Raw genomic sequence first — 20,638 nt, 5'->3', positions numbered from 1 at the left:
GTTTATTGTAAGAATCCAGAGGCAATAGAAAGTAAATATTGGTTTGTTAGACCATGTCATAGGATCAGTCAAGTGATTGATAAATGCTTTGGTACCAACATAATGACACATGAAAAATTTCTCTTTCTTTGACTGAGGTTTAGGTAACTTTCCTTTTACCTTAAAATGTTGCTTTGATGTTAATATTAATTCATGTTTAAATTTACATCAAGATCAACTGTTCATAATGTAAATTGCTTAATAGATATTAGTAAGACGAATATTTTGATAGATAGCTATTTCAGATAAAGGTAGGACCTATGATTTGTGGCTGTAAAGCAGCTGAAATATGAGTTGTGAAGGAAGTTTTTTGCCCCTCCTAGTTTTACTACTTCATGGCCATTAGTCATATTTTTAGTTTTGTCTTAAAATCTCAATAAACATTGATAATGACCCAAGTTATTAGGAACAAAATACTCTCTATGGAAATAATTATTTTTGGTTCATTCTGTAATAAGTTCTCTACATGGTTGATCATTCTTTAAAATGATCCTGTTGGTTCCATTTCGTAGGATTATTGAACCTGGGGAAGGAGGAAGCCTCTCTCGAGGAAGTATTAGCCTATCTGAACCAAATCTACTGTGGGCAAATTTCTATTGAAACCTCCCAACTACAGAGCCAGGAGGAGAAAGCCTGGTTTGCCAAGAGGTTTGAGGAGTTGAAAAAGGAGACTTTTACCACAGAAGAACGGAAACATCTGTCAAAACTGATGCTGGAATCTCAGGTGTAAAAGTAGCTTCTAATATTGATGAAACAGATCAGCCCATTTCCTACAAAGATATTTAAATACTGAAAAGAGGGAATTGAGTCGTTAACTCTGTGAACTTATCTTGCACTCCTTCCCTCAACACAGCACATAATGTCATGCACATAGCACTGTAATCTAGTCTAAGTAAAAAGGAGCTGATTATCTAAAAACCTGAGCTATCGTTTTTCCTCAGAGTCAAAATGCTTTTTTAGGTATTTATCTATTCAGTCTATAAAAGATTTATAAACTCCTTAAGAGCCTACCTTTCTTTTTATTGCCTGAAGTGATCAAAAGGACCACACTTGGAAGAGGCTCTCAATAAAAATTAGTGGGATTAAATCTTGGTCAGGGTTATGATCAGAGCTCAGGCATATAAGATGACAAGAAACTGACTCCAAATTGTTTAATTGACAACCTTGATTGAGTAGTTATGTAGAGCTGTATATGAAAACTGATGACCTGAGCGAGTCAGCCCAGTCCTTATTCTGGAAGCACATTCTAGGGGATCCTCTTGGGGTGAGTTGCTCTACCATTAAGGTTATTCTCCTGGGAGTCCCTATAGTTGGCCAGTGTCCTCTGTAAAGCTTTTCTATATGTGCTGCATGATTTTTGTCCCTTTCTGGGAGTAACAGTGACATCACTTAAAGTAGAGTGAGGCCGTTTTCAAATCTACATAGACTTGTCTACTTTCCCCCTGAATAGTCGGCTCTCTTCCTGTAACTAATGTGTCTGATGTGATGCTCCACAGGAGTTTGACCACTTTTTAGCCACCAAATTTGCTACAGTGAAGCGGTATGGAGGCGAAGGGGCTGAAAGCATGATGGGCTTTTTCCATGAGTTGCTGAAAATGTTGGTCTACAGTGGGGTAACTGATGTTATTATTGGGATGCCCCATAGAGGAAGGCTTAATTTATTGACAGGCCTGCTGCAGTTCCCTCCAGAGGTAAGGTGCTTTCCGTGTTTCATAATGGTGATGTATAATTGACTGTTACAGGATAAAAATGAAAACAAACAACAAACTTCTTTTTAGAAAGCCAGTTGAACATATGAGCAGTTGGTTCAGATTATTAGCTAATTCTTAGAACTTCATGTTGCCAGAAACAAGTGGTATATAGATTGATTTCCATATATTCTTATATGTATTCTTTCTTCTCTAAGGGAAGATAAAGGTTAATTTTTTTTCTCTAGGATGATGTGAATAGATAAATTTTGTTCTCTAAAGCACACTTTTCTTGTTTATTAAAAATTGTTGAAGTGAACAAAAATAGCTATGCAATTTTATGTAGACGTCTTCGTCCATTTATTTGCAGTTTATAGTTGATGGATTATAGTAAAACTATTCCAAGAGACCACCCAAGGAGTGCTTTTAAAAAACAAAAATTTTTTTTTAAATTGAGGAGTGCTTTTATAAGTAATTGAATCTTGGTATTTCTGCTCAGTCCAACTCAACTTCTTTGTAAGTCTCTCAAAAGACTTGCGGGTCAGAATGAAGATTTTATGGCAGGAAACACTGGGGAGTTGGCTTTTAATAAGGCTGTGGCCATGATGTACAAGTAACTTCACTGGTATTCTTGGCCAGGAGATGAAGACGATGTATCCATGTTAAAGGGCCTGTTGAAGTTGGAGTGAGCAGAGCCAATAGAAGGACGTGTCAGCCTAAAGTCCCCTAGAAAATATACGTGCTGTCATGTCTAGAAGCCAAGATGTGCTGTTACTACTCTTACCTCAGTTTATCTGATGTTAAAGAGGTTTTATTAGTTCATCAGCAGATGAATGGATAAACAGAAAGTGGTATATACATGCAGGGGAATGTCATTCAGCTGTGAAAAGAAATGACATTCTGACACTTCATGGATGAACCTTGAAGACATTGCGTTGAGTGAAATAACCCAGGCACAAATGTTAAATATTGTATGATCTCACTTATATAAAATACTTAGAATAAGCAAATTCCATAGAGATGAAGACGTGATAATTGGGTTTTTAAAGACAAGTGCCTTAGAAAAGGTAGATCATAGCAGAGTAAAAACATTGACAGATGGAGGCATGTGCTTAAATAAAGGAAGAAATGCTTACACCAAAAATTGTATTCTAAAATATCCCTGACAAAAAATTAAGCAAAGATGTAGAAATGATTTGTGAGAAACCTTATTAACCCGCATTATATGAATATGTATGTTCATATTTGTAGATAGAGCAGTAAGAAGCTGTTGCAAACTGAAAAACTTTTGGGTCATTACAGAAGTTTGGATAATTTAGAATAGTGTCTCATTTTTGGTAAATACTTTGGTTTGTGATCCGGCTTTGTTACTTACTAGTTGAAGACTTTTTTTAAAGTTTTTTTTTTTATTGTATAATATAACATATTTACAAAGCAAAGAAAGAAAAAAGCAATAGTTTTCAGAGTACTCTTCAGCAAGTAGTTACAGGACAGATCCCAGAGTTTGTTATGGACTACCATACCATCCTCTTAGGTTTTTCCTTCTAGCTGCTCCAGAATATTGGAGGCTAGAAGGAATAAATATTTTTACTAGCTGAAGACTTTTAACAATTTGCTTAACTTCTCTTGCTTGTTTATTAGTAAAATGGGGTAATAACACCAATCTCATAGAAGAATGTGAAAATTAGGTCAGAGAGTGTTTGCTGACAAGTCCTTTGAGAATTGAACAGTATCGTTCATATATTTCACTTGAGTTAAGTAGTATCCTTCACTCTTTGTTCAAATGGGATTAAGTTTTATTCTATTATTTTCTTCTCTTCCTTTGAAACGATAATACAAAGTTCTTTTGGAAAGTATATTCTAACAGATTTATTTAAATTATTTTTTCTTATTGCTAGTCAGATATAACTTATTATTTGCATCATGTGAAATTCCTCTTAAAGTCTTGGTACTTCATTTGATTCTGAAGATTGCCAAATAGTTGTATGCAGTTGAGCAGTTAGAAGTTTGTGTCTATAGTTAAAATGCAAGCTTCTAATAATTATAAAAGCATTCAATGAGTTTTTTTAAAATTGTGTGCTTTAAACTAAGCCCCACTTCCCTAGCCTCCACTGTGATAAAAGGAAGTTTTTCTTTTGTGTCTGTATTTCATAAAGCTGATGTTCCGTAAAATGCGAGGTTTAAGTGAATTTCCAGAAAATGTTTCAGCCACTGGAGATGTCCTGTCTCATCTGACCTCCTCTGTTGACCTGGACTTTGGCACACACCATCCCCTCCATGTGACAATGCTACCCAACCCCTCACATCTTGAAGCTGTCAACCCAGTGGCTGTTGGGAAAACTCGTGGAAGACAACAGTCTCGACAGGATGGGGACTACTCTTCAGACAGTTCAGCCCAGCCTGGAGACAAAGTCATTTGCTTACAGGTACCTCTTGCTTCAAGGAGTGAGGCCTGAGATTAGGAAAACCGGGAAGAAAGAATGTCAAGGTTGGTAGGACTCAAAGGAGATGGCAGACATTTAAGGTGACCCCGAAGTGAACTTTTGAGAAAAGAAGATTCTTGGGTCATCTTAAAAATTAATAACAGATCTGAGATCTAGTCTCAAGGCAACTGACTTCTGACTGGGGTGTTCTAGTTTGCTAGCTGTCAGAATGCAATTACCGGAAACAGAATGGCCTTTCAAAGGGGGAATTTAATGAGTTGCTAGTTTATAGTTCTAAGGCTGAGAAAATGTCCCAATTAAAACAAGTCTATAGAAATGTCCAATCTAAGACATCCATCCAGGGAAAGATACCTTGGTTCAAGAAGACCGATGAAGTTCAGGGTTTCTCTCTCAAGAGAGAAGGCACATGGCGAACACAGTCAGGGCTTCTCTGGGCTGGAAGGGCACATGGCAAACACGGTGTCATCTGCTAGCTTTCTCTCCTGGCTTCCTTTTCATGTAGCTCCCTGGGAGGTGTTTTCCTTCTTCATCTCCAAAGGTTGCTGGCTGGTGAACTCTGCTTCGTGGTGCTGCTCTCTCTGAATCTCTCATTCTCTAAAATATTTCCTCTTTTATAGGACTCCAATAAACTAGTCAAGACCCACCCAAATGGGTGGAGACATGTCGTCCCTTAATCCAGTTTAACAACCATTCTTGACTAAATCACATCATCCAGGGAGATGATCTGATCACAGTTTCAAACATACAGTATTGAATAGAGATTATTCTACCTTTACGAAATGATATTTTGATTAAAACATGGCTTTTCTAGGGGGCATGCTTCTTTTCAAACCAGCACATGGGGTTTGTGTTTTTCCTTTAATTATGAGTTGATGGGGTTATCAGTTGATATACCTGCTACTTCTAAGAGTATAGATTATCATTGGGAAGGTATGGGCTGGAAATTTCCGTTAGTGAAAGAAGTGCTTCGCTTTTTAGCCAAAATCCTATATATTTGTGTGTTTTAGTGGCACTTTTTGTGATGAAAATAAGCTTTATTACATCAATTAATAAATACATACAAAGATGCAAACAGTTTTAGTCATTTTTTTCCAGACATTTTGATCAACTTACAGGAAACACAAAACTGAAATCTATATATGGTCTCAGTATGAAAATTTTCAGGGGTCCTTGATAGGTATGATAGGTTGCTCTTTCTTCTGTATTTATAACTTGTGCACTTTTAGTAATTTAAATATATCATCCCATTGTCTTCTCGCTTCCATGGTTTCTGCTGAGAAATCTACACATAGTCTTATTGGGTTTCTCTTGTATATGATGGATTGCTTTTCTCTTGTTGCTTTCAAGAGCCTCTCTTTCTCTTTGACCTCTGACATTCTGACTAGTAAGTGTCTTGGAGAACGTCTATTTGGATCTATTCTCTTTGGGGTGCGCTGCACTTCTTGGATCTGTAATTTTAAGTCTTTCATAAGAGTTGGGAAATCTTCAGTGATAATTTCTTCCATTAGTTTTTCTCCTCCTTTTCCCTTCTCTTCTCCTTCCAGGACACCCACAACACGTATATTTGTGCGCTTCATATTATCATTCAATTCCCTGAGTCCCTGCCCATATTTTTCCATTCTTTTCCCTATAGTTTCTGTTTCTTTTTGGATTTCAGATGTTCCATCCTCCAGTTCACTAATCCTAACCTCTGTCTCTTGAAATCTACCATTGTAGGTTTCCATTGTTTTTTTCATCTCTTCTGCTGTATCTTTCATTCCCATAAGTTCTGTGATTTGTTTTTTCAGACTTTCCATTTCTTCTTTTTGTTCATTCCTTACCTTCTTCATATCCTCCCTGAATTCATTGATTTGGTTTTTGAAGAGGTTTTCCATTTCTGTTCATATATTCTGAATTAGTTGTTTCAGCTCCTGTATCTCATTTGAACTATTGGTTTGTTCATTTGACTGGGCCATATCTTCAGTTTTCCTGATGTGATTTGTTATTTTTTGCTGGCATTTAGACATTTAATTACCTTAATTAGTTTATTCTGGAGGTTGCTTTCACTTATCTTACCTAGGGTTTTCTTGCTATATGAGTTTGTTGTCTATCTGTTCTTTGACCTTCAGTTCAGCTTTTTCTGGGTCTCTAGCTTAAGTTTTGTTTAACAGAGGGTTATTTTTCAGTTCTTGTTTTCTTGTTTCTTTTTTTTTTTCTTGTTTCTTGTCCTGCTTGTAAGGTGCCTTTTCCCTCCCCACCCTTAGGAGGGTCTACATAGGTGTTACAGATTCCAGCCAGGTTTTCCCAGACTAAACTGGCCTCCTATCAAGGGGAAGGAGTCACCTGCATCAGTTTTCCCTGAGGGTGAGACCCAGCAGGTTGAAAGACTTTCCTGTGAAGCCTCTGGGCTCTGTTTTTCTTATCCTGCCCAGTATGTGGTGCTTGTCTGACTGTGGGTCCCACCAGCAAAAGATGTTGTGGCTCTTTAACTTTGGAAGGCTCTCCCTGCTGGGGGTGTGGTGGAGACAGAGGAGAGGTTGTAGGCTGGTTTTAATGGCTTTAAATTGCCAAGCCCTGGGGTCTGAATTCCTTGAGAGAGGGGTTCCACCTAAGTTGGGCTTCACCCCTCCCCTGGGGAAGGCACAGGTGGGAGACAGCCCTGAAAGCAGTCTGTTTCTGCCTATGCCTGGGGCGGTTGCAGCCTGATGCCGCTGAATCCAGAGGCAGCCAAGCCTCTGTAGAAACAGTCAAAAAAACCTCCGTTTCGTCCCCTTTCCTCTTTTTCAGTTAGCCCAATAAGCGACCTCCGCCTTGACCAGGTTCGCCTGAGCTGGGGGCCTATTTTTAGTAGTCACAATTTGTTTATTAATGCCACAATTGGTGTTTGGTTGGACTCAGTCTCTACTACTGTTAGAGTCTCTTTCCTTTCCCTCGGGGAAGCCGCCTGTGGGGGAGGGGCACCAGGTGCCGGCTGCCACAACTTGGGGAACTCACGGTTCCAGACACTCACAGCCGGTCCAGCTGGTCCAGGCTGGGGTGCGCTGTGTGTCTGGTCACTATCATGGCTCCGGGAGCTGTTGTGTACTGTTTCTGGTTATTTAGTAGTTGTTCTGGAGGACGAACTAAAACGCGCACATTGCTAAGCCGCCTCTTGGCCCCTCCCTCACTTGCGCACTTTTTAATTGACTTCAAAGCACTAATAGTCATGCAAATGCTTAAGCAAAAAAGGATTGGGTGGGTGCATGGCCCAGGAATCGAACCTGGGTCTCCCATATGGACGGTGAGCATTCTACCACTGAACCACCTATGTACCCAAACTGTTAAGCCTACCAGGCTTTGAAGTAATGTGATATTATAATCTAGCAAACTTTGAATAGAATAGCACATTTTAGATATTCTCTTATAATCATTGATATTTTATTTTTTCTCAAAACCTTCTTTCATTTCTGTATGGTACACTCTTCTTGCACACTTCTTTGTGTTTCCTCTTCCATCATTCTTTCCTTGCGTCCTCAATGGCAGCCAATAGACCCAGCAAGGATAAGGCAGTGTGAGCTACATGCCAGTCTGTTTTCAGGGGCAAGAGGATTGGGGTAGAAATAATTATTCAAGGCTTGTGCACCACTCCTCATGTCTTGCAGACTGCTATCCTGAAAGCTTTACTGGAGTTGCATTTCTCTTTGCACCTCCAACAGCTTCTCCTTCTCTGATGCTGCTGTTTATACTAGAATGTTTGCTTGAGTGATGTAGAGGGGTGATGATGTGATAGAAGGAACAGGTCAACAGAGAGCAGCTGTAAAAGGTAAAGGAAAATCGTGTAGCCAGCAGATTTTTAGGACAGGGGTGTACCAAAAGGGTGGCAGTGTTGCTTCTGTTAGTGTTTTTAAAACAATTTATTCCAATCTGAAAACTTAATTTCTTTCACCTTTGTGTTCCTTTTCTTTTCTCACCATGACTTAGGTACACGGTGATGCTTCTTTCTGTGGTCAAGGGATTGTTCCTGAAACGTTCACGCTCTCTAATCTCCCACATTTCAGAGTTGGTGGGAGTGTCCATTTGATTGTCAATAACCAGCTTGGATACACCACTCCAGCAGAAAGAGGAAGGTCTTCCTTATACTGTAGTGATATTGGTATGTAGTGTTGCTGGGTCAGACATGTAATGCTTAGAGAAACTTCTAGTTCACTCAGAGCAATGAACCTCATTGGCTGTCCCTCTGTTTTTGGGGTGAGATCTGGTGTTAGTAGTCAGCAACACTGTTAATAACTGAGTTAATATCCCTTTTGACGTCTGAGTGTGATCTTTTAATCTAAAGAAATATGAAAGGAATGGAACTTAGAATGTGCATTCTCAATTGTCTAAATAACCAGTTGAACATCTGATAAGAAACCAGAAATCACCACAGTTGGTACAACACTGTATTAATTGTCTTTAGGATATTCAAACTTGGAGTACCCAAGATCTTATTCAAAAAGGATGTGTCCAACTACTAAATTTGGGTGAGTGGTTTGGTTGGAAATAAAAGGTAAAGAATCAAAGTCAATTGTTTTAACTTGTGAAAATTGACAGACTTAAAGGAAAGGCAGGACTTTTATTTCCTGTTCTCTATTTCACAGTTATAAGAACTATTAGATGGCAGGAACTCTTTTGCTTTTACACCAAGAGGCTAGATCAGACCCTTTTTGGAACTGTCTATATGAAGATGCAGTGATCAGTCTGACAGATACTGAAGATCCAATCTAGATCCTCTCCTTGGAGAAAATCCATCTATTTCTGGGAATCATCTTTAATGATCCTTTTATCACAGATGGAAGAAAAAAAACAGTAATTGTACCAAGATAAATATTAGCTATTTTGTACTAGGCACCATTAAGCACTAGCTCATTTCATCTTTACAATATCATTAAGGGGCAGAAGACATCATACCAGTTTTACAGACGAGGAGACTGAGATTCAGCGAATTTGCATAACTTTACCAAGGTCATACAGTAAGGCACAGAGTTGGGACTTGGATTCCGAAGCCCAGGTTCGTCCACAGCCAATCCAAACCACCCCAAGGGCCTGGCTGTCCTTGCCATGTGGGTCACAGGACTTGAGGTGGCTGAACATTGTTCTGGGTTAACTACCCACTTCATCTGGTCTTCTCTACTGCAGGAAAGCTGGTGGGCTGTGCCATCATCCATGTCAATGGAGATAATCCGGAGGAAGTGGTCCGAGCCGCACGGCTAGCCTGTAGATACCAGCGCCAGTTCCGCAGGGATGTGATCATTGACTTATTATGCTACCGCCAGTGGGGTCACAACGAACTAGACGAGCCTTTCTTCACCAACCCTACCATGTACAAAATCATCAGGTAAAACTTACAAAACTTTGGTTAGCGCCCCACCCACCCATTGTGCTTCCTCTTATTTGCATTAGCCCTTTCAGGTAGAGTGAGCTTCCCCACTGGCCAGGGATTTTGAGGGGTGTCTTGGAACATGAAACTTAGTGCTAAAACTGGGACAGTTCCAGGCAAACTGGGATGGTTGGTTAACCTACAGTCTCACAATAGCTCCCCATATTCTTCAAACTCAGTAGCTACTTTATTGAGCCCTAGAAAGGTGGATAGTCTAAACTGAAATGTGCCCTACGTCTAATATAGATACCAGATCTCAAAGAATTAGTATGAAAAAAAAAGAATGTAAAATACCTCACTAGTAATTTTATATCGATTAGATTTTGAAATGACATTCTTGTGGCTATATTGGTTTAAAGAAAATACATTATTAAGATTAATTCTACCTGTTTCTTTTCCAATATAACTACTAGAAAATTTTAAATTATCTCTCGGCTTGCGTTATATTTCTGTGGACAGCTCTGACTCAGAAGTTTCATCTGACAGACAGGGATTGTGTTATTCTGGAATTTCCTTTCTGGATATCCGGAAGTAAAACAGACCTCTATCCCCCAGTTTATTATGTCATAGAATAAATGGAAGCAGAGGAATAAATTGGGACTTTGTGTTCATAGTTAGCAGAAAGAGCCCAGCTCTGTGAAGAACAAATATGGATTATTTGCTTAGCTCTGATTTTACCAGCTGAGTAACTTGATGGGCCTCAAAGGACCCTTTAAAAAAATTCTGTCCTACATCTCACTTTTGTCAGAATTAAATATAATGTCTGAACAGACATTATACTTTAAGGTATTCTACGAGTGTGAAGTGGGGCATTATTACTGGGGTCCTAAAATCCAGATGCCAATCATTATAGTTATTGACACAACCTGAAACAGGTGTTAACTTTGGATTCAATACTTTTGGAAATACAGGGACACTGAATGGATAGACAGTGCAGGTCACTCTTGTCAATAACTGCCCAGAACTTAACAATTCATAGAAAATCTCTGCTATTAATTATTTTCACCTGAATGTGGACAAACGTTTATAAAGATTCATTTGCTTTCTCTGTCGCTTGCCTGGAAGAAGTTAACTTGGTGAGAGCCTTTTTATAGAGCTGACACTGTACAGTACCTTTGACCACCACTGTATCTTTCTCTCTTAGATTTTTACAGATCAGATTAATTTTTCTCCCCTCTTTCTTGAACAGAGCCCGGAAAAGCATCCCAGACACATACGCAGAGCACCTGATTGCCAATGGACTCATGACCCAGGAGGAGGTGTCTGAAATAAAAGCCTCTTACTTTTCAAAGTTAAATGACCATTTAACTAATACGGACCACTATAGCCCCCCTGCCACTCACCTGCAGGCCCACTGGCAGGGCCTGGTTGAGCCAAAAGCGTGCATCACCACGTGGAGCACAGGCATGCCTGTAGACCTGCTGCGGTTCATTGGAATGAAGTCCGTGGAGGTGCCGGAGGAGCTGCAGATGCATAGCCACCTTCTAAAGATGTATGTTCAGGTAGGCCCTTTCCAGGGGGCACTTGAATCCCCCATTACTCTGTTTTCTTCTTGCTCAATGAAGGGATTGAAGTTGGTCTGGTCTTTTTGGTTAGCTAAGCCAAATCCTGCTATGGTTTTGGGGCTGACAGTCAATTAACTTGCCATTTGTCTACTTTACATTTCCTCTATTTATTCATTTTTTTGCTTGCTTAATAATACATGTTTAATACCTGTGCATTATAAAAAATACAGAAATCTGGGAGAGTCTGTTTTGATTTTTCTGACCATTGAGTAGAAAAAACTTTCATTCTTTTGGGGGGTTTCAATAAAATAAACAAAAAGCGGCATTCGTGCCCTGAAGGCCACCATCTAGACCTTTAAATATATTGAGGTAACATGCACTGTCTCATGTTCAATACCAGATGACCACCATCCTGCTTCTCCTAGGCTCTAGGGATTTCCCAAAATGTGGGGCTCTTGGTGCTAGACCTGGGAACATCCCAAACAAACTGGGACTGTGGGTTACTTGAGTTAAATGTGTTCATTTATCTTAAACTTGGATACCTCTTTGGGGTGTTTTAAAATACTAACTTCATTTCTAAGCTTTTATTATAGGTATAGAGACCATTACCACACAATGGTATGTACTTGCTCCCAGCTTAATAGAATATTGAAATACACATCTCCATGTATCCACACTCATTATATCTCCTCTTGTGTATCCACCGAGGGAACCACTAACCTGAAGTGAGTTCGTTTGTTTTGCATGTTGTTCTAGGTTGCTAGCTGCCAGAATGCCATATACCAGAAACAGAACAGCTTTTAACAAGGGGAATTTAATGAGTTGCTAATTTACAGTTCTAAGGCTGAAAAAATGTCCCAATTAAACCAAGTCTATAGAAATGTCCAATCAAAGGCATCTGGGGAAAGATACCTTGGTTCAAGAAGGACGATGAAGTTCAGGGTTTCTCTCTCATCTGGAAAGGCACATGGCGGACACAGTCACAGTTTCTCTCCTGGCTGGAAGGGCACATGGCAAGCAAGGCGCCATCTACTGGCTTTTTCTCCTGGCTTCCTGTTTCATGAAACTCCCCAGGAGGCGTCTTCCTTCTTAATCTCCAAAGGCTGCTGGCTGGTGGACTCTCTGCTTCGTAGTGTCGCTCTCTCTGAATTTCTTTCTCCAAAATATTTCCTCTTTTATAGGACTCCAGTAAACCAATCAAGACCCACTCAAATGGGTGGAGACATGTCATCCCCTAATCCAGTTTAACAACCACTCTTGACTAAATCACATCAACCAGGGAGATGATCTCATTACAGTTTCAAACATACAGTATTGAATAGGGATTATTCTACCTTTACGAAATGAGACATATTAAAACATGGCTTTTCTTAGGGGGCATACTTCCTTTCCAACCAGCACACATGTTTTAAACTTTATATAATTGCTCTCATGCTTCCCCACTTGCTTTTTTTTAATTCAACATTATGTTTTTGATAGTTACCGTTGTAGCATTAAACTTTTGAACTCAATGTGAAAATGGGTTTGAACTCTTAAAAGTTTCTTTTCTCTTCCTCCTCAATTTTATAGTCTAGAATGGAGAAAATGATGGATGGATCAAAATTAGATTGGGCCACTGCAGAAGCCCTTGCCTTGGGCTCATTACTTGCTCAAGGTAGGAAATTTCTGTTTAGCAGCACAGCTGGTAGAGAATGCTTCTTATGACATTTGTTACAGGTGACCTCTGTGGCTTTTGCATTACAACTATCTCCTCTCGCTTTCATTGACTAGGGAGATTCTGCAACATGTTAACTTTTCTTACCTGACAATCTGACCTAACCGTATATAAGTCATGTTGATAACCTTCATCAAAGAATTGACTATATCTTAGTCTTAAGATATAGTTACAGGACTATATAGACTCCTTAATAGTTACAGGAATTCCTCTTAGGAAACAGAGGAATCAGTGCTGGACAAAATAGAAGGTATATTATTTTCCTCCAAAGTGTAGGGCAAAGAATGGCTCTCCATGTTTAAACAGCATCAACTTGACTATAGACTTCTGAATATGGGGCAGGTTTATTTTTAAAACTATAATCCATTATCTTAAGGAAAATTCTCAGGATGAGCTGATCATATAAGTATTCAGGGAGCCCTGGGCCTGATCATTACTTGGGTTATTCACAGGAACCTGGATTTTCCCCCCTTCTTTGCTTTCGTAAGGTTTTAATGTCCGTCTGAGTGGCCAAGATGTTGGCCGTGGAACTTTTAGTCAAAGGCATGCAATGGTGGTTTGCCAGAAGACTGATGATACCTACATCCCTCTGAACCACATGGATCCTAATCAGAAGGGATTTCTGGAGGTAGGATGTTTCAATATTTATTGTAAAGTCCAAGTGCCATTATTATAGTTACAGGATTCTTAAAGCATCTAGCAACAGATGTCAACTAATTGAACTCAATACTCTTTGAAATAAAGGGGTGCTGAAAGGATAGGTAATGTAATGGAAATATGTGCTAGAGAATAGGCTAGAGTTATTTTGCTCTGGCTACTTATCTGTAAGTAATGTATATTTTATCAATCTAGGATTGATAGGACAATCTGCATAATGCTGTAATTCATTAAAGCAAAGCAAAGATGTGGATAATGAACCAATTTTTCTGGCTTACTTAGCAAGAGCACTTCCTCAAGGTTACTACTCTATGCCCTAAGGTTTGGTGGGCTTATGGAATAAAGACTATTTCTGTGTGCTAGTTGTTGCTATACGCTTCAGTGCCTTAAGCACAAGTGCCAAGTGTTTTATTTTTGTCTCCCTCACAGCTAGCATAGCACCTGGCATATGATGTTTATTAAAATAAGTTATTCTTTAAGGGATGTTTGAAGGGATGTCATCTTCTTTCCTACTCCAGCCATTTGCTTAGAAGTATAATCTTGAATTCATTTATGCTCAAAGTAATAAAAAAATTCATTTCAAAAGAAAAATCATGTAACTTATCTTTTCTTTATGATAGTCCAAAAGAAGATGAAGTTGGATGAAGTTGGATAGATAACCTACATTCCAAACATTTAACATCCCCCTCACCCCAAATGTCTTTCATCGAATTGTGGTTTGATATATGATATCACTTATTTTTGAATAATGCTATTTAAAAGGCCCCAGTTAAACTTTACATCTGTTATGAGGATGCTTTTAAAGATATAGCTTATTATCTAATTCCATGTGCTTTATATGAAGACCCGGGGAGAAACTCCAGCTTAATCTTGCTAATGAGAGTAGTTATAGGTCCGCTGAGCAGTTAAGTTTACTTTTATTGTAGGAATGTCGTGAATTCTGTAATTGACTAGGGTTCCTTATTGATAAAAGGAAGTGCTAGGAAGGTGGGAGGGCATGGTGCCTGCTGTGATCCATGAGCAGCTCATTAGGGCATTTTTCCCAACTTTGTACTATTTCTACTATGTATCAACTTTTATTCATCTTTTTTCCCCTCATTTAAAATTTATACTGTCTTGTGTGTTATGTATATGTATGAGCCATCCTAAATACTTTTTGGAAAAAGTAAAAGTATTAATAAATTCAATGAAATAATGCTAAGGCATGCAAGTTTGCAAAGTGGGATAGATGCATAGGTGAAGGAGCAGCTACATCTACTTGAGGAAGTCAGGAACTGTGTGGGTGAGGAAGCCAGATCTGAGCTAAGACTTGCAGGACATGAGGAGTTATCTAGTATAGTAAGTGTCGGAAGAACACTCTACACCATATAAAAGCTGTAAGTCAGAAAGCCTGGCAAGTTAGAGAAGCTACATACATGGCTTCATGTGACTGGAGTTTAAGCTGCTAAGTGGACCCAAGATAAAGAGAGGAGACTTGCCAGATAGGTCTACCCAAATTGGGAAGAACTTTGATTGTTATGCAAAGGAGGCACTCTGTAAGAATTTGGAAGAGATGGTCAGATTTTCATGTTAGAAAGACGATTCCTGACAATTATTTGGAGGCCTAGATTGAAGAAGGATGAAAACTTAGCTAGGAAAACTGTTAAGAAAGCTTCTCAGTCATCCAGGCAGGAAGTTATGGGGACCTGAATTAGGATAATAACAGTATAGATGGATGATGGGGCCAGATCTGAGAACTTTTCAGTGATAGTACTTTAGGTGTTGGAGGTAAAGATGGAGCACTAATCTAGGTTATCTTCTAGCTTTCTGACTTGTACAACTGATCTACAATGATGATGTTCACCTAAATAGGGAGTAAAAGAGAGGGAACAGGTCTGGTAAGGAAAGATGACGGAATCAGTTTTGGGCATTTGACTTTGAGGTGGCTAAATGATTGAGGTTTCTATCAGGCCATATTATTTATATATATAAAATAAAGGGATGTGATCTTGAGATACAGATTTGGAGGTAATCAGGGTGAAGGGTGTTTGAAACCATAGGTTGGAAGTATCTTCCTGAAAGAGAGCAGAATGAGAAAAGGACAAAAGGGTAGGGGAAAAGTATTCTTCAAGGGGCTGGCAGAGGGAAAGCCTATCACAGAAGAGCACTCAGAAAGGAAGAAGGAGAACCAGGAGTCCCCGGTATCATCAAAGTCAAGGAAGGAATCATCAGGTAAGATGAAGAATAAAATGAATGTTGGATTTAGCAAGTTGAAGGTCATGATGAACTATTTCTGTGGCGTAGCGAAAGCAGAGAGTAGGCTATACTCAGTTGAAGGGTAAACTGGGATTAGGGCAGTGAAAACAGATGTGCTACACCTACCCTGTTTATGCTTCTCAATTTAAAACTTGGAAACAAGAAAGTATAAGCTGGGCCAAGGCTTCCACACAGGAACAAATTCAACGCCTGATTATTCATTCATCATTCAGAGGGTCTACACCGGATCAGGTGCTGGGAATCTACAAAACAAGGTCTCTGCTCTCCTAGTGCTCTCAGTATTGCAGGGAAGACCGTGCATTAAACAGCTAATTACATTAGAAAGTGTTGAATGTTAAAAATAGGGAAATGTAGGATTCTATGGCTTATTCCTGAACAATTCAAGCTGTTTCTCTTGTATTGTCCGTATTATTTATGGACTACCTCTTTAGAGCATCATTTGAATTCCCCAAACATGAATTATTTTCAATAAAATAAACCTTAAAAAAAAATAAAACAAAAAAACAGATGTGCTAGATTATTCTTTCTAGAAGCTTGACTGTGAATGGGCGCAATGGCTGGAGGAGCCCTATTCAGTGAGTACCTCTTGTTTTATTGTTAAGATTTTGATTATCTATATGTTGAGGAGAGAATGCCAATGAGGAGAGAAAGTCAGTGAGAGGAAGTCCAGAAAAGAGGAGTCAGGAAGAAGCATAAAGAAAAGGTGGATGTGTCAGCCTTCGACAGGAAGAGAGAAGAAGGAGGCAAGGAGGTGCAAGTCAAGTGCTTGGTTCAAACCCCACTTATAATATTCATGTAAATCTGAGAACTGTGGCAGTCTTTCACAAATTAATGCATTATATAGCTTATAACAAATAGTAAACAGAAAAGATGATTTATGTACAATCCCTCCATACTATTAAATTGTCTATTTTAATTTTTTGAATTGTTTTTTTGTTCTTATCCACGTAAGAATCACAAATAATTATGGTTGTAATCATAGCAGAGATGTAATTTCTGAGTTTTTTTGACAGCTTTATTGAGATATCATTTCACGTTCCATAAAATTCAACTTTTCAACATATGAAACTCTGTGGTTTTTAGTATATTCACGGAATTGTGCACCTGTCACCACTATCTAACATCAGAACACTTTCATCATTCCCCAAAGAAATCCTGTACCCATTAGCAATCACTCCTCATTCTTCTCTCCCCTCAGCCCTTGGCAAACACGAATCTGTATACTGTCACTATGAATTTGTCTGTTTTTGACGTTTTGTCTCAATGAAATCGAATCATACAATATGTGGTTCATCACTTAACATGATGATTTCAAGGTTCAACCATGTTCTAGCATGTATCAGAACTGTATTCCTTCTTGTGGCTGCATAATATTCACAAAGATGTGGCTTTTAATAATATTTTATAAAAATATTTGAAACAAACATAAAACTGCAAAAAAATTAGGTGCATAGTGAAAATCCTTTTACTATACCTGAACCATTTGAAAAGTTGCCAACCTCATGCCCTACAGTTGTGTTTCTCGCAAACAAGGACATTATTCTTCTTCATCATGATAAGCCACCCAAATCAGGAAATTAACCTTGATACACTACTACCATAGAATCGTTAAATCCAGTTTAGGATTATGTGGTATGTAACTGCCACGTCTCCTCCGGTACAATTTTGTATTCTGCTTTTTTTTTAACTTAACATGTCATGTTGGTTCTTTTGATTTATTGTTCAAATACTGTTAGAATAATGAATTCTAACTAAAGATAGGCCATTATTTAGTATCCTTTCCCTTTTTGTTTTATGACATTTTTATTTTAAAAAAGCTTGCCTGCCACTGTTTTACTCTCAGCTCCAAAGGCGGGTCATTGGAGAAGTTCTTGGTGCTTGTCCTTGAGGCAAACCTCTGCTACGCACTTCCCAGCCCTTTAATCTCTTCCTTTTTTGTCCCAACTTTCCCAGCATGGGTTACTGATAGAGAACAGTAGATGTGCTTTCCCAGAAGAGTGTGAGCAGGAGTGAAAACCGAGTTTCCTGCTGCACCTCCCCTCCCTTTTAAATGGGATGCTGCCCTCTGCAGACCTAGGTCTCACCTCCGTCAGGTGATCGTGCCTCTACCCTGTCTTTTTGGATTAGGTCAGCAACAGCCCTCTGTCGGAAGAGGCTGTCCTAGGATTTGAATATGGGATGAGCATCGAAAGTCCTACGTTACTACCTCTCTGGGAGGCTCAGTTTGGCGATTTCTTCAATGGTGCCCAGATCATCTTTGACACGTTCATCTCTGGAGGTTGGTGTGAGCCTGCGGGTGTGTGATGGTGATGCGCCACTGCCTCACGAAGACACATGGCAAGAGACACTGCTGCTTAGGAGATTCCCGGCTCCTACAGCACCTCAGAGAGCTGAGGTGTTGCTCTGTTTATCCACTGAGGCCAGACGACTGGGAGGATTACCTCAGCAGCTGGGCAGGGCATGGCCATTTTCTGTCGGCAGGAGGGCTGGCGCCACTCACCTAGTTGCTGGGCATGCAGTGCCCTCCCTGCTTGGGAAAGCTGCTTGGCCAAACTGAGCAACAGATAGACCTGCTAGCTCCGAGGCTGCTGGGCTTTTGGGTCAGTTCTTAGGGTTTAACTATGGTATGAATAACAAGACCAAATGGCCCTGCTGTGGGTTTGTGTGGGGGAGGGCAGCTGGCAGCCTTGAAAAGCAGTTTCCCTCAATCTCGAAATGCTCAAGTATCTGAAAGCTGCCATGTTGAGTGTCTTTATTATTGTTTTTTTAATCATGGTTTATGAAAGTAGTACCTGTTTATTGTAAACATTCCAAGCACGTGAAGTAAAAGATCAAAGCCTCCCCACAGGCCTTCCGTTCCATTTTCTGGGAGCAACCACTATGAAGTTTTGTGGGTACCCTTGAGGTCTTTCCTATAGTTGAATTTCTTTGTAACTTTTTAGTGCCATGGCCGTTGGCATGTTGAGTGGCTGCACCCTCAGTGTGAGGACAGTGGCCTATACTGTAACCGTGCCAGAAGGAAAGGTAGGAGCTGCCCATCCTGACAGGTGTCCCGGAGGTGAAATCAGATGGCATGTACTGGCCTAGAAGCCAGGACCTTCCCCTCTCAGTTTGTCTTCTGCTCGCTAAAGTCCAGTGCATGTGCCATCAGAGTTTTTCACCCAGAAAAATGAATTTTGTTCCCTAGATATGGCATAACAATGCTAGAATCTGTGTGTCCTGAAAACTGCTTTACAGGGGCTAGCAGCAACATAACGTTTGTTTCATTGTTCAAGTCACGTTAGACCGTTCCATTCCTGCTTTACGGAATTCTTACTCCCTCCATCGTGCTTTCCCAGGAGAGGCCAAGTGGCTCCTACAAAGTGGCATTGTCATCCTCCTTCCGCACGGCTATGACGGGGCTGGCCCGGACCACTCTTCTTGTCGGATAGAGCGCTTCTTGCAGGTATGGGGAATGTCGTTGGGGTTCTAAAAAGCTTTCTGCTGCTGTCTGGGTGCTTTGAGATAGACAGAACCACCTTCTGCAGACAATGTAATATGCACCTTAAACTGTAGGACGTTATAGTATTTCAGTGAAAGGGATCCAATGCACTGTCAATACACTGGAAGAATAATGCCTCAAGGGCAGTGGTGCACGGTTTCATAGCAATGACCATACCTGAGGTCAGTGATTCCTGTACCAGGCTGATCTTCAGTGTCATACAGGGACCTTTTATCTATCTATCTGCCTGTCTGTCTGTCTGTCTTGTCTGTCTGTCTGTCTGTCTATCTATCTATCAGTCTGTCTGTCTGTCTGTCTATCTATTGTGAAGAATAACATATTTACAAAAAAACAATAAATTTCAAATCACACCAGAATAATTAGTTATAGAACAGGTTTCAGAGTTTGATATGGGTTCCACAATTTTAGCTTTTTCCTTCTGGCTGCTCCAAGACATTAGAGACTAAAAGAAATATCATTATAGTGATTTAGGAGTCATACTCATTCTTTTTATAACTCCACTGTCTCCTTTGATTTTTTTTAAATTACTCATTTTTTATATATATTATATATTCACACACCATGTAATCATCCAGAGTGATAACCAGTGCTTCACAATATCATCATATAGCTGTGAAATCACAATTGACTTTTTTTTCCCTTTTTTGTGAAAAATAACATATATACAAAAAACAATAAATTTCAAAGCACATTGCAACAATTAGTTGTAGAACAGATTTCAGAGCTTGGTATGGGTTACAATTCCACAATTTTAGGTTTTTACTTCTAGCTGCTCTAAGATACTGGAGATTAAAGGAAGTATCAATATAATGATTCAGCAATCACATTTGTGATTGACGGTTCATTTGTTAAACCGTCCCTTCTCTGTGTAACTCCACATACCTTTCATCTTTCTTCCACTCTTTAGGGGTATTTTGGCTATGCCCATTGTAACTTTTTCACGTTGGAGGAAGTTGTCGATAATTTGGGGTAGGGGGATGGAACTAACTGGCGTTCTGGAGAGTCAGGCCCCTCTGTATTTCAGGACTTATGTGGTCTGGGGACCCATTTGGAGGTTGGAGCTTTCTGGAAAGTTACCCTAGTGCACAGAACCTTTGTAGAATCTTATATAATACTTAGGTGTTCTTTAGGACTGGCTGGAATGGTTTTGGTTAGGGTTTGGCAAGTTATAATAAGCAGCAATGTCAAACTGAAGTGTGTGTAAGAGTGACCTACATAGTAGCCTCTTGAATCTATTTGAACTCTCTCAGCCACATATTACCTTATTTGTTCTACTTCCTTTCTCCCTTTTGGTGAGGATGGCATTGTTGATCCCACAGTGCCAGGGCCAGGCTCATCCCTGGGAGTCATCTCTCATGCTGCCAGGGAGACTTTCACCCCTTGATTTCATGTCCCATGTAGAGGGGAGGGCAGTGGTTTCACTTAAAGAGTTGGGCTTAGAGAGAGAAAGTCTGAGCAA

At 39.7% G+C, this 20,638-nt stretch overlaps 1 protein-coding gene across 2 annotated transcripts in view; it reads left to right on the top strand.

Annotated features, from left to right (window-relative positions):
- Positions 1-20,638, top strand: part of DHTKD1 (dehydrogenase E1 and transketolase domain containing 1) — a 76,861-nt gene that overhangs the window by 34,111 nt on the left and 22,112 nt on the right. For both annotated transcript variants that reach the window (XM_077169425.1, XM_077169426.1), the window contains exons 3-12: positions 552-763; positions 1,536-1,730; positions 3,884-4,157; positions 8,115-8,282; positions 9,305-9,503; positions 10,735-11,047; positions 12,620-12,704; positions 13,253-13,392; positions 17,805-17,955; positions 19,016-19,122. In XM_077169425.1, the coding sequence (XP_077025540.1) occupies positions 552-763; positions 1,536-1,730; positions 3,884-4,157; positions 8,115-8,282; positions 9,305-9,503; positions 10,735-11,047; positions 12,620-12,704; positions 13,253-13,392; positions 17,805-17,955; positions 19,016-19,122 (1,844 nt within the window). The remainder of the gene's footprint in view (positions 1-551; positions 764-1,535; positions 1,731-3,883; positions 4,158-8,114; positions 8,283-9,304; positions 9,504-10,734; positions 11,048-12,619; positions 12,705-13,252; positions 13,393-17,804; positions 17,956-19,015; positions 19,123-20,638) is intronic.

Source organism: Tamandua tetradactyla, chromosome 7, assembly GCF_023851605.1.
Source record: "Tamandua tetradactyla isolate mTamTet1 chromosome 7, mTamTet1.pri, whole genome shotgun sequence".
NCBI classification, from domain to species: domain Eukaryota; kingdom Metazoa; phylum Chordata; class Mammalia; order Pilosa; family Myrmecophagidae; genus Tamandua; species Tamandua tetradactyla.
The sequence above is the reverse complement of the archived record's forward strand: the minus strand, read 5'-3'. Positions and strand labels throughout refer to the sequence as shown.